General features: G+C 40.6%; 2 protein-coding genes across 5 annotated transcripts in view; one reads left to right on the top strand and one right to left on the bottom strand.

The window, feature by feature from the left end:
• Nucleotides 1-11468, top strand: part of filip1l (filamin A interacting protein 1-like) — a 74414-nt gene extending 62946 nt beyond the window's left edge. For all 4 annotated transcript variants that reach the window (XM_034864200.1, XM_034864203.1, XM_034864202.1 and 1 more), the window contains 2 exons: nt 2607-5433; nt 11095-11468. In XM_034864200.1, coding sequence (XP_034720091.1) covers nt 2607-5433; nt 11095-11316 — 3049 coding nt within the window. In that variant the 3' untranslated portion in view covers nt 11317-11468. The remainder of the gene's footprint in view (nt 1-2606; nt 5434-11094) is intronic.
• A 1723-nt stretch (nt 11469-13191) lies between these two features.
• LOC117939697 (epithelial cell-transforming sequence 2 oncogene-like) overlaps nt 13192-14358 on the bottom strand; it is a 12963-nt gene continuing 11796 nt past the window's right edge. The window contains exons 20-21 of the mRNA XM_034865186.1: nt 13464-13636; nt 13192-13319 (exon numbers count right to left, since the gene is read on the bottom strand). Coding sequence (XP_034721077.1) covers nt 13192-13319; nt 13464-13636 — 301 coding nt within the window. The remainder of the gene's footprint in view (nt 13320-13463; nt 13637-14358) is intronic.

Raw genomic sequence — 14358 nt, 5'->3', positions numbered from 1 at the left:
CACCCGCTCCCACCCTTAAGCAGCTACTGTAGAAAGAAATGACATACACTCCACTGTTGCTGAGAAGTGACCCACCCTTCCACACTTACATCATGGCCCACAATCCGAGTGTACATGTGGAATTAGTGTGTGCGTCTGTGTGTGTGTGGGGGGATTTCTGTATAAACTCTGTGGGACTGTAATTGCCCTTGAAAGCAGGGGGAATTCCTTTAAATGTATAAGAAATAAATGGGGGGTTAGTGGTTGATAGTAGAGGAACCCCTTAATTAAAGGATTGTTCCATGCCATTGGGCCATCTGTGTGGAAATGCCTGGCAGCTGAACACACAGCAGTCATAACATACCTTCCCATGGGGCTGTAGGCACTCTGGCTTGGTGATGTATGCATGTGCCACATGTACTGACCCCAACGCAACCGCCTCCCGTGGCACACGTGCAATGCACCTTAAAATCACTTCAGATATAAGTGAAATAGAAGCAGCCTAGTTGTGGAACTATAAATATCACATTCTCTCCTTTGTAATTAGTTTTCATGTTACTGCCTTTTGATAAATGGACTCTGGGGATTTTTCGAAGGAATTGATTTTGAATTAACTGTCGACTAGCCACGAATGCTCCTCGTTTCAGGATAACATCCATGTTGAGGGTAAGATGTCGGTGAGAAGTGGTGAGTGGGGGAAAACACTCATAAAGTTGGAGATGAGGTTGGAAAGATGGGATTTTTTTATTTATCCCAATTAAGGCCAACAAGGCAATAATACAAAAATTTAAATAAAAAAAAAGAAAAAAAAAGGAATTTGACGAGAGTCTAAAATGGTCAAATTATACAAAAATACAGCAGTTTACATAATGCCCTTTGAACAAGTCGTGACTACTCTGAAGCCATTCAGACTAACATCCTCCGGCCTCCCGCTCTCTGAAGCAGATGAAACTGCTGGTGTATACATAGGCCTGAAGCATGCCACTGGAATTGGAACATACCACTACAGTACAATACAGGGGTGGCTCGGGTGACTAGACAATAATAGCTTAAAACAGCCAAAATTCATTTAACTATTAAGCTAGAAATTTACAGAATAGTATTTATGGGATTCACACTAACATTTGAAAAAGCAACAAGATGTATTGACGGCTAATAAATTAATTACTCAAACTCCCGGTCACTTCCTGTTGCCCCGGAAGTCATAGCATCATTTAAACCTGACAATCATGGCAAACTTTCCTTTACACACACAAAGAGGAGACGCCGGTAAGCTTCAAAGATCATACGTTACACTATGGTACATTTTAAGCTCAATTAACAGACACATAATGGACAAAGACACATGTGTTGAGTGGTTTTTATAACAGTCATGTTTGGGAAGTTAATGGCATCGTTTTAAACAATCAGAGAAGGATGTATTGATGGTTGTAGCTATTGCATATTCTAAATCACCGCAATATTAGATGTTAAGTATGTGCACAAGAAAACTCTGGGGAGGGGCATTTAATTAGTGGCTAGGTTAAAAGATGATTTGAAAACCGTGTGATAATTAACATGACAGATTGACACACTAAAAAGGTAACCTATGTACGTGTGGTGTGGGAAATCTGGGTTCAATTTCCACTGCGATACTTAAACCAATGTGTCCTTTAACCACTGTTGCTCCAGAGCTGTGCAACCTCTGATATATAGCAATTGTAAGCTGCTTTGGCTAAAAGTGTCAGCTAGAAGTTTGAGAAATTACATAGGTAGCCCATGCAGTCTCAAAAGAATCAACTTCCATTTAGTTTTACTGACTTGTTTTAAACTCTCTCTGCCTCCCTTTAATTGCTATTTTGCAACCATTTCTCCTCTGTGTCAAATATTTTTTGAGCATAGGCCTACTCTTCACTTTAATACAATGTGTGCTTGATAAACCAAAAGATCTGCATGCAGATTGCCATTAAAAAATGGCAACTTAATCCTGGTCACAAATGCACTTTTTACAATATTGCTTATTTTGTCTGAGATCATTTTCAGGGGCCAACTTCAGTGACATTGCCGTGTCTGTCATTTCCCATAATGTCCCAAAAGGACTTAATTGGTCATGTGTTACTATTGAAACTGATAAGTTCTGGCCCAAATATTTACAGCAGGGACTTAGGTTTCCAACCCTTAGGAAAATTAGTTGGCAACAAGGGATCAAAAACTGTGACCACAGATATTTCAGACAGCCAACCTGAGAGAGTTAAAAGTAAATGTTTTTTTTATGACCTGTTAAATTTTCCATGACAGAAAAATGTTAGTCCCCCTCAGAAATGCAGGGAAAATAACAGTGTTTATGATGTGTCAGTGCTTGGAGAAGTGGGCCCAATGGGTAATTCCGGTGGGGTTGTAGAGTTTCTTTTGCACCTTTCATGTATAACATAAGCAAAAGAGAGAGTGACATTTTAGATTTATCAATGCGTAAAATTTGTGTTGCTCGAGATTTCACTGGAAAGTTAATAAAAAAAGGAATTGAAAAGTAAATGGAGTGCAACTGTTAGAAAATGCAGGAAAAGTAACAATTTTGCAATATCAAACTGTCTATGTTCAAGTTCTGATTGCTCAAAGATCGTGTTTGTCTTGTGTTTTATGTTTTACAGGTTGAAGGTGTTAATTGATCAGGAAAAAGCCTTCCAAGAAAGAAAGGAGGATGAGAACAACAAAAAGGTCACAAATCTGAAGGAGGAGCTGACAAAACTCAAGTCATTTGCGTTGATGGTTGTGGATGAACAACAGCGTCTCACGAAGCAGCTGCATCAACAAACTGCAAAGGTCCAAGAACTGAGTGCCAGTGCTTCGCAAGCCCAGGAGGAGCTGTGCTCAGCCAATGCCCGTCTGCAGGAAGAGGAGCAAAAGGTCTTTCGCTTGGAGGCTGAGCTGCGTGACCAAGCCGGTCGATACCATCAGGAACAAGAGGCCATGACTGCCAAACTGACCAGTGAGGATGCCCAAAACAGGCAGCTGCGCCAGAAGCTGTCAACTCTCAGCAGGCAGCTCGACGAGCTGGAGGAGACCAACAAGACACTGCGCAGAGCTGAGGAGGAATTGCTGGAGCTGAGGGACAAAATTAGCCGTGGTGAGTGTGGAAACTCTAGCCTCATGTCTGAACTTGAAGAGTTACGGAAAAGGGTACTTGAAATGGAGGGAAAGGATGAAGAGTTGATCCGAATGGAGGACCACTGCAGGGACCTCAACAAGAAACTGGAGAAAGAGGCCATTCAAAGCCGGAGTTTGAAGGCTGAAGTCGATAAACTGAACCACAGAATTATGGACTTAGAGAAATTGGAGGACGCATTCAGCAAAAGCAAACAAGAATGCAACGCACTTAAAAGTAACCTGGAGAAGGAAAGGACAGTGTCAAAGGTTCTGACGAGTGAGCTGGAAGTCTTGAAAGTCAGGGTCAAAGAACTGGAGGCTGCCGAAAGCCAACTGGGAAAGACCGAGCTGACACTGAAGGAAGACCTAACCAAGTTAAAGACTCTGACAGTGATGTTGGTAGATGACAGAAAGGCAATGGCAGAAAAGCTAAAGCAAATGGAAAACAAGGTTCAGAACAGCACTGGTAAACTTCAGGCTGAACAGGACAAAGTTACATCAGTCACAGAGAAGCTAATTGAGGAGAGCAAGAAAGCACTGAGGTCAAATGCTGAGCTGGAGGAGAAGATGTGCGGTGCTACAAAGGAAAGGGATGACTTGAAGGCCAAGTTGAGTGCCGAAGAGGAAAAGAGCAACGATTTGGAGTCTAAGATCAACATGATGAAGAAAAGGTTGCAATCACTTGAGAACATAGAAAGAGAATATGTGAGAAGCAAAGCTAAAGAGGAGCACATCAAAACACCTGTTGCTAACCGCTTCCAACAAGAAGACAACAAAGTCAAGGATTTGACGCAGGAGGTTGAACGCCTCAGACGCAAATTAAAGGACATGAAAGTAGTAGAAGGTGACCTCTTGAAAACAGAGGAGTTTGAATCACTGGAGAAAAGATTCAACAATGAACAAGAGAAAGGTAAAGCCTTGATAGAGGAACTGGAAATATCAAGAAAAGAACTTTCAAAGTACCAGCTGGCTGAAAAGAGAGAGTGCAATCAGGAGCATGTTCTGTATAAACGCTTGAAGGAGGAGGAGGCAAAGTCTAGTCATTTGACCAGAGAGGTAGCAGCTCTGAAAGAGAAGATCCATGAATACATGGGAACAGAGGAGTCCATTTGTCGCATGAAAACTGACCACTCGACACTCCAAAGAAAACTGACCCAGCAGGAGGTCAGAAACAAAGAACTGGCCAGAGAAATGGAGACACTCACAAGAGAGCTTGAGAGATACCGACGCTTTAGCAAAAGTCTTCGCCCTGGCATGAATGGAAGGCGCTTTTCAGACCTTCACGTTTCCACCAAGGAAGTTCAGACAGAGCCACTCGAGGTCATGTCTCCCAACTGTAAGACAATGGCGCCGCTGGAACGCGCTGTGGTGAACGGGAAGCTGTACGACGAGACCGAAGCTGAAGAAAATGCAAACTACAGCAACGAGTTTCAGCTCACCAAATGCAGCCCCTCTCTCATCAATAACGTCAATAATCTAAACAACTTGAGAAGAGCTCGTGGACCATTCCTTAAAAACAAAGACACCCCCTGTCAGGTGAATGGCAAAGTGCAACCACGGCAGAATGGCACCCACGTTCAGCCCGGAGATGTGGTGTTGACCCACAGTCCCGGTCAGCCTCTGCACATTAAAGTGACTCCTGACCACGGACATAACACAGCAACACTAGAGATCACCAGCCCAACCACAGAAAACACCCAGTCATTCACTAGCACTGCCGTCATACCCACAAGTGGAGGTCCACCCAAACAGAGAATTACCATCATCCAGAATGCTTCCATATCCCCTACTGCTAAACCCCCAACAACAAAATCAAAAGGTTCCCCAATCTCAGACAAACCGTGTTCACCAGATAGGGCCCTATCACCTTTCACCATGGCCACATACTCACGAGCGATTACTCCAGACTCTTGTGGCTCTATAACACCAGACAGAGCCTTGTCCCCAATACAAATTGTGTCGGTTACAACGGGCACCCCTGAGCGCTCCCTTTCAACAGAGCCTGTGGAGGTTGTTGGAGGGCACGCCGTCTTCCGCGTGACCCCGGAAAGACAAAGCAGCTGGCAGGTCCAGAGGTCTAACAGCTCTGGGCCGAACGTCATCACCACGGAGGACAACAAAATCCACATTCACTTAGGGAGCCCCTTTATTCAGAGCATCAGCACTCCGTCGCAAACACTGAGTCCGTGCCACACACCTGGACTCCAGGAGCAAAGGACTCAGGTGCTTGCAAATTGCAGCACTCTGACTGCCAAAGGCAACAGCAAAATCACAAGTAGCATCATGATTAAGCCCACCTCCACCCCAATCCAAAGGCCATCACAAATTACAGTAAGTAATGTCTATGACTGACCTGATAACTCACCCCCAAACCCTCCATCCCATCCTTTGTTACTGAATCCTGCCCATCACTATAACAATAGACCCTTAAACCCCAAGTTTATACCCTGATACATTTACATGTCTGTTTTACTTGATTTTTGTTGTTGTCTTAAACTAGGGGTTGAATGTTTACTTTTAATTTGGGTTGGTTTGCTTGGTTCTGTGTGATTAAGTTCCAACAATGGTTTGCCTGCATGAGAAAACGATACCATTTGAAAGCACTAGAAATGACAATTTGATTTGATTTGACACCACACCAGGTTTTAACTTATGTGCACTTACTGTATTGTACTCAGTGGCCAATTTGCCATGTAGTCAGACTATTCACACTGATGTATCGTACCAGATTTTATACTTCATATTACACATATTGCATTATGATTAAGTTGTTTGGTTTTCTGAGAATTAAAGTGTGCAAAAAGAAGTGTTATGTTTTATAGTTTGTCATCCATGCTTGCCAATTTCATTTATTCACTAAATCCAGCATGTTTTGAATGTGTAAAATTAAAATATAATCGACGGAAAAATGCGCTCAGATTGAACTGGTTGATTCTTTTTTTTGTGCATGCACAGTAACTTTTTAACACTTGAGTTTTCCAGTCAAATGCAGTCAAAAGTAATGACTTTTTTCAGTCAAGACTTTGTTAGACCTGATTAAATAATACCCAAGTAGAAGAGTTGTCTGAAAAACCTTTGTGCTTATACTTGACTGTGGGATTCTCACGTGAGCCCACTTGCTTGATCATAGGCTGAGATCATAGTTCATTCTCACATCTACCGCAGAGAAACCCAGTGACCCGAGAAGGAAAACCAGCGTGATGTGACGCAGGCGTTGTCTTAAATGATACAACAGAAACTCTTCTAGAAACTTTAAAGCTGTTGTTGGAGGTGAATCTAAAAAAGGTTCTAACCCTAAAAAAGAATTCTCTGCTGGACTTGGCTCTTATTCAGCTGAGATCCAAAGATTTTTAAACTCACATAAAAGTAAATGTAAATTTTTCTAAAAGGTGATAACAAATTCTGACAAATTGATCTCTTTGTGTTTTTTAATGACAAGCTAAATTAGCAGCAGATTAAGACAGTGGTTAATAAGGTTATACTTTCAGTTTACCATGACCATCGACCATGTTTTCTTGAGTAAGATGCTTAACCCTCATGTTGTCCTCGGGTCAAATTATCCCATTTTCCTATTTAATGTTCTTTTTGACTACCCAATTGTAATTTTATTGATGATTGATTCCACACAACGCTCTTTGGCAAGTACAAATATCTACTTTCATTAATTTGGGGGTAGTATAGTATTGAGTGAGTAGTATTGTGTAAAAGTTGACATATTCCAATCTGTAATTATCCCTCAACAGATTGTACATTCCTTTCATTTTAGTCTAAATAACTCCTAATTTCTGCTTTTCTAACTCAAACATTAGGTATAATTTCCTATAAATGAGGTTTATTGAACATAAATTCCAAAAATAACTCCAAAAATAACTCTAAAACTAACGTTTACAAGTAAAAAAGTGACAAAGAACAGGAAAAAAGCATCAAAAGGGACAAAAAACGTAAGTAAAAATTAAACATTGATAAAAAGTGTCAAAAGTGTTGATTTTCAATTTCAATGGGAAGGCAACACGAGGGTTAAACCCTACTTGACGCTCGGCCAATGATCCATCTGCGTTTGACATAGTGTGACGAAGGAAAAACTTACAATACTAGTGTTTAGTGCTATAAAACGAGAGAAACTCTTCTTCGTTGCGACTTATTTAGAGCACTGCCATCGAATCTTCCACCGAAGCCTAAGACAGTGTCTTGGTCTTAGAAACACTAACGTGTGTGTTGATAGTTTTAAATTCAGTGGTCTTTCAGCAGAAAGTCTCACGGGTAACCCAAAACGTGTTTTATTTTGCTTTCCACCACGAATCGTGTCCTTTGCAATGATTCATCAGTACAACTTAGGAATGTTGCTCCATGTACGTGCATTCTTCTACGTGTGGTTTTATGTACCCACAGTGGAAACATCACCGCATATGTGCGATCTGTTTAAATGAAATAAGTACAGAAGGTCAGAAGAAGATGAGGGGACGGAGACTGAAAGACAGCAATGGAAGGGATGTGGGAGGATTTTATCTATGGTAGCACATTCATTGATGCCATGTCTCAATACACAGCAAATGGAAGAAAAATACACGTTATTCTCAAACAGCCACACAGCTTTTCTTGCAGTAATATATCTGAAACAAAGTCATAATATTAGTAAAGTAAAAATATGAATACATAATGTGCCCTTTAATATTGATAGCCTGAAGCCACAGAGTTCTGAATATGAACTGCAGGGGTGCTTCACATGCATGCCCATTTTTATGTCTTACACTGATACACAAGCAACCACACATAAGAAACCTTATCTTAGTATTTCAGATGGATTAGCTAGTTTCCAAAAATGGATGCAGAGGAATCAATATGAACTGTATATATCTGGGGAGGATGTGGGTGGCTAGTGTCTTTGCTTCATCAACATCCAGAATCCTAATTGAGCTCAATATTTAGCCAATATCGTGAATATAGTGCTTACAAGACGAGAGAAGCTTGAATTAGATGTGAGATTTCTCTTTTCTTTACAACAAGCAGAGGGGTCTCGGTGTAGTGGAGAGAGCAGAGAGCTATGAAATTCTCCAAAATCCCATGTACCATGTACTCAGTGTCATTTAGACGGAGCACGACAACTGTTGCAGGAAAGTGCCGAACCAAACCCAAATACACACACATACACACACACACACACCAGTGTGACAAGGAGGAGATGAATAAATCAAGCATTAAATTGAATGAGTGGGAAGGAGCGCAGCTGGAGAAACCAGATCCAAAGCAGTCTGGGCACAATGAGATGACGCAGGGGCTAAACAAGATGCTATTCATTAGACCACATGAGAACGCATCCAGCAGCTGGGGTTACTGTCTATGACCTCAATTACCCCCCCCCCTGACTCACTTAAGACCTACTCAATTCATAAACTGGACTCATCTGGTTCAGCCAAGGAAGTCCGATCTGCTCATGGTGTTCTTGCCAGACTGATAAAATGAGTATCAAGTGACACACTGGAAGCCAAAGGGTATTTCTCTGAAAAGCCTACAGTGATGCTTCTGTTGGCTGAGAGTGAGGTTGCAATCACACACTGCTGATTAAAACCACCAAACATTGGGAGGCAGTTTTTAAACAGCCGGCTACCGATGTGAATAAAGGGCAGCCGAGAATGTCTAATTAGCGCACTGCATGCCGGGAAGACAGGTTGTGTATCACACCGCAGGCGAGAGCGGATTTCCACCTTTTAGCAACGATAATAACCGACACCGGCACCATAAAACCAGGGAAGGAAATCAGACAGCGTTTAAGGGGCCTCTCTCTAAACAACTTCATACTGCGTGTGAGAGGGCTGACACTCTGAACGCAGCCTGCACTCCACTGCAACACAAGCACCAAAACAAACCTCGTGTTTGGTTGCCACGGAAACAGCCGGGGCTGGGATTGCAGCGCGCGGGGCCGAGGAAGTACTTAGCTGAACTCATGCTGCAGTGCTGATACACGAGAGAACAAAGCCGCACTTTAAGGCCTCTTTCCGTGTAAAATCAACAACACTCCCATGACATAGAGCCTGTGCGGATTTTCTGGCCCATTACCTTTGTTGGAGCAAAGGCCCCCACTTATTCTGAAATGTATACCCCGTATGAATATTTAAGGCTATAGTTCACTGCAACTTTTTGTTAATTCTCACAACCTCGAGCCCCACACGAACACATCCAAGTTCTTTTCTCAAGCGAGACGGTTGGTGCGTGGCTTGGGAATAAAGTGATGAAACTCATGGAAACGTTGCAGTTTCACTCCGCCGCTCAAGTGTGGACCGCATCCATGACGCATTTTGTCAAAGAGGTTGCTCTTTGTCTCTGTTGCAAAATGCTTTTGTGTTTCAAACAGGTATTGGCATACAGATAATCGAAATACTGCAATAGATAACCTGGGGGTGCTGTACAAGGGCGTCTTGTCAGCACATTCTGGAAAATGGAGTTACCTTTGGCAAAAGTAGGTGCAGAGGAGAAGGAAGAACCAACCTATTATTATGTGCCAATTAGATCCCTCAATTAATTTGAAGAAAATGATTGCCTGCTGAGTGTCACCATAGAGTAATTTAGTCTCTGGATTCTTTCAAATGTATAATTTATAGAGACCTACGTAAGATAAAAACACCAAATTTAAAGGAAAATGTTGTGGCCAACATCCTAGAAACACATCCTAGATGACAAGTACTTGCTCATAACAATTCATGCTCACGGATTTGCAGGAGCACACACACACCAGAAATGAGTCAGGAGTGTACAGTACATGTGCTGTTTCTGAGGTTCCTTATAATTGTGGAAACATCTTATCACAGTAAACAGGATACGGTTTCTACTATAAGGGCCTATCCAAGACTGATACTACCTCGGTATCCTGGCACGCCGCTGTACATGTAAACACGCTGATTGAAATGTGATTACACAGTAAGCGGAGCAGTACGTTGTTTAAGAATCTGAGAAATGCGATGTTTCCCGAGATATTTCCTGTTCTTGTTTGCCATGCAAAAGCACTGGTTTCTAAGCAACAACCTCACACTGTTAATAATAAAGGGATAAACTGTAATGTATCTGCAATACAGCCATATCTTCCATTAGGAGTTTTAAATACGTTGCAGGAGGAAATTGATGAAAATGAACATTTAGAGCGCTGCAACTAATGTTTTATTTTCTATTATCGATTCATCTTCTGCCAAGCTTCTCAATAAATCTTGGTCTGTCTATAAAACGTCAGAAAATAGAGAAAAATGCCCTCTATAAAAAAAATCGTTTCCGATGAATTTTATTTTGACTTGAATGAATTGATCAAGTATTTGTTTCAGCTTTACACAATTCACATTATTTAAATGTTTCTTTGGAAAAAGCACGCTTATGATACATTGAATGGCAAACAAAAGATAAACAGGAACAATGTTTGTCATATTACACATGTCAGAATATGCAACATTGTTGAATGATGATCCAAAGCGGTGGTACGGTGGCTGACAGGGGCAAAAAAAACTTTTATGAAACATGCAAAGAGACAAAACACAAGCAAATTAAGAAAACCTCTTTATTGCAAAAGCTTCCTTTTCACTGGGAACATTAATACAATGTTCAATTGCAATCGGACCAACTGAACAATATCAATTATAGTATCATAGCAGCAAAATCTTGTTACGATAAGATAATTTTTTTTCTTCCAAAAACACCAAAGTGCAAGTGGATCATTGCACGTGGAGGGCATTTACTGGCCATGTCCATAAAAATGAAAGATACGACACCATCTAGTGGTCATCATCAGTACTGCATCAGATCTGTAGAAACAAGTTTGTTCTTTCTGTAGAAACAGTTCAGCCTGTGGTCAAATTCCTGGTCCTTGTCTTGTGTGCATCCGACCCTCTTCTGTAGACTGTGCATCCCATTTTGTCCCCGAGTCGTCCTCTCTTTGCTGTCCCAGTGCACGCCCTCCGACTACAATATCACCACTCTTTGCCAGACTTCACTGTTTGTCTGTTTTCCCCACAGATACCTCTCGAAGCATTCCGACGCCCGGGACCCACAAGAATCCCCAAACCTAAGGGCTCCAGCTCCCAGAAAGTGACACACAGCCCGGCATCAGCCCTGGGACTGCAGGGCAAGAGTCAGCCGCCACACACTCATCCAGCCGCTGGGAGAGAGCAGCCCACACACACTGCTGCGGCAACACACATTAACAACAACCCAAATCTAGCAAACCGCAAACTCTAATTCTAAAAAATGTTTTCAGAGGTGAATGTCAGCTTACGTTTCACCAAAACCAAAATCCACCTCATAGTTTCTTCACAAGTTAAATAGAATGGATAAAGATCTAAAAATCACTGTGTTTTGCATAAAGACTACCTGGTGATTGCAAGATAAAATTGTAATAGTAACATTAAAACTGTCAAAGAAAAGCTTAATAATAATACATTAATTTTATATACAGCTTTAAAAGGCACTTTACAAGGAGAGAACAAAGAAAAACTACAAGCTAAACATGAAAAATGTGCAGTAATTGTAATCTTTTAAGTGTTCCACTGTTACCTAATCCTCATCCGTCGTGCTCTGAAGACTGCAAAATACACAAGTGTTCTGTCAATGTATAGTGTGTACACGATGTATTACAGTGAATACACCCATTTAGGATTTGATTGAATTCAATTTCACTGTGATCGAAAGTACTTCAACTCAAGTGTAATACTAGAACAGTGCGTATAATATGTGTTAAGACATTGAAAGAAAAGGTTCCTTTGTGTTAATCTTGAAGTACTTCATCTATGGAGCTGTTCAGATAATGACATTTATGTCATTCTCTGGATGGAACACGTGGCTATGTTTTAAATAAGTGGCAATAATGTACATAAGTGTATCCGTTATGTGTTGTGATGCAGCATCGTGATAGTTATAAGCTCTAATATGTGACGTTTGTGTTATTTTTTGGTTATCAATAAAGATTTTTTTATACCTGAAAACAAGACAAATGTGTCTGATCTGATATAAAAAATGAAGAGAAAAAAATCCAGGTGATGTTTTAATGCGTATTTTGACTAACAAATAAACACACTACTAAAATTTAAAATCAAAGATGATTTAAAAAAAAAAAAAAGAAGTTGACAAAATAGCATTGGAACATTTGGTTCTATTAAAACTAATAACCAAAAGTGCCAACAACAAATAAGATAGGATGTTCATAGACACACACACACATCTGCTTAACACAAAAACAAAAGACTGGCTAACACAACACAAACACACAAAGCTCTTTCTAATGTCCGCTGTGATTGACACGTCAACACGCTGTAAAACAACCCAGAGGGTCGCAGGTTCAATTCCCCGCACGGACCATGTGTGGACCATGCACCGACTCTGTCATCTCTCCATTTTGCTTCACTGTGTGCGTCTGGGGATGTGTGTGTAATTTTGGGCCTGTGTGTAATCTTACACTGTATCAACACGGCGAAAAATTGAATTTCCCCCTGTGGGATTAAAACGTATGTCTTCTTCTTCTAATAAGTTATTGTGACTATAGGATTGCCTCTGGAAATACTTAACTGAGGTTTTAAGGTGGAAGTGAAACATCTATAAGACCATTTAAACAGTGGAAGGACTTCTACGGCTCTACATCTTATCGTGACGTGGGAAAATAATAATAAGTTTAAGATTTCCTGCATTTTTAACCCTCCTGTTGTCCTCGGTTACAATGTGACCCATTTTCAAAAAGTTAATGATATCAGAAATTTGGGTGTTTTCAATCAAATTCTTAACAACAAAAAGCAACATGGATGGTTCTCTGTTCTCTACAACGCTCTTCAGTAAAATCAATGATCAGTTCCCCACTTTAATTTAACTTGGGAGTTTTATTTCACTTTTATAGCATTTGAAAAAAAAAAAAAAGACATTAATAGAAGGTTACAAAAAGCTTAGAAAAGTCAGAAAATGCATCAAAAATGCGGGAAAAAGTTAACAAAAATGTCAAAAAGCGCAGAAAAAAACTTGAATTACAGCAACAAAAACCTCAAAATGTTGACTCAGAAAACCCAAAAGGTGTTATGTAAAATTTTTCAAAGGTCTTTACAACACTGGTGTCCAAACCTCCTCTGGTTGTCAACCCGTCAGAGCAGAGTTTATGGCTGAACGCAGCACAGACAGGAAGTGCTCTCTGTCCTCGCCTCTTTCAGTGGCACAGACCCAGGACCGACAGGGGCCGTCCAGGACAAAGGCGTGGGACACATCTGAAGACAAAGACATTAACATTCCTTTCATTTTCAGGCGTTATTAACGAGCCCGAGGACTTAAATGATCACGTGCTGAAGGTTACTGAACATTACCAAAGCTGCGGCAACATTCACTGCACTCCTTATAAGGTAAAAGCTCACAGTGTGTGTGTGTGATCTCTCTGACGGCCAGGCTGGCGAGGGCCACAGACGCCAGGAAGGTGTGTGTGCTCTGGTGAGCCAACGTGAACGGTGTGTGATGCACGGTTCGCCGCGTCAACACCAGAGCGTCGTTAAACAGGAAGAGGCCCACGTCAGACACGTGCTCATAGGTCCTAGTCACACACACACACACACACACACACACACACACACACACACACTTGATTAGATTTACAATCGGTAAAAATCAACACTTTTGTTGAGACGTTTTTAAGTTTTTATTCAGTTTTTGTCCCTTTTTTCAACACTTTTGAGGCTTTTTGACGTTTTCAACACTACGTAACACATAATTATTACCTTAAGTTTACAATTATTTTTGTAATTTATGGTCAATAAACCTCATTTATAGGAAATCATACCTAATGTTTAAGTTAGAAAAGCAGAAATTAGGAATTATTTAGACTAAAATTAAAGGAATGGATGTTGATGGATAATCACAGAATGGAATATGTCAACTTTTACTCAACACTATTTCAAAAACACTTCCATTTTTTTTTTCAAATGCTATAAAATTGAATAAGACACCGCAAAATTAATGAAAGTAGAGATTTGTACTTAAATTCGTAAATTAATCAAGTTATTTTGGGTAATTAAAAAGAACATTGATATAGGAAAACGGGTCAATTTGACCCGAGGACAACATGAGGGTTAAAACATACAGTACTTCATTGTAGACTTAGATTTTATTAATCCTTTTGGGATAAATTTGGGCAAGGAAATAGAAAATTCCAGCAGCAGTTTTAGCAAGAAAAAAAAAAAGATAAAAAAAAGACAGTACAAGACAACAAAATAACAGTAATAATAGGAACAATAAGAACATTCGTCAAATAAAGAC

Source organism: Etheostoma cragini, chromosome 24 (genome assembly GCF_013103735.1).
Source record: "Etheostoma cragini isolate CJK2018 chromosome 24, CSU_Ecrag_1.0, whole genome shotgun sequence".
Taxonomy (NCBI): domain Eukaryota; kingdom Metazoa; phylum Chordata; class Actinopteri; order Perciformes; family Percidae; genus Etheostoma; species Etheostoma cragini.
The sequence above is the reverse complement of the archived record's forward strand: the minus strand, read 5'-3'. Positions and strand labels throughout refer to the sequence as shown.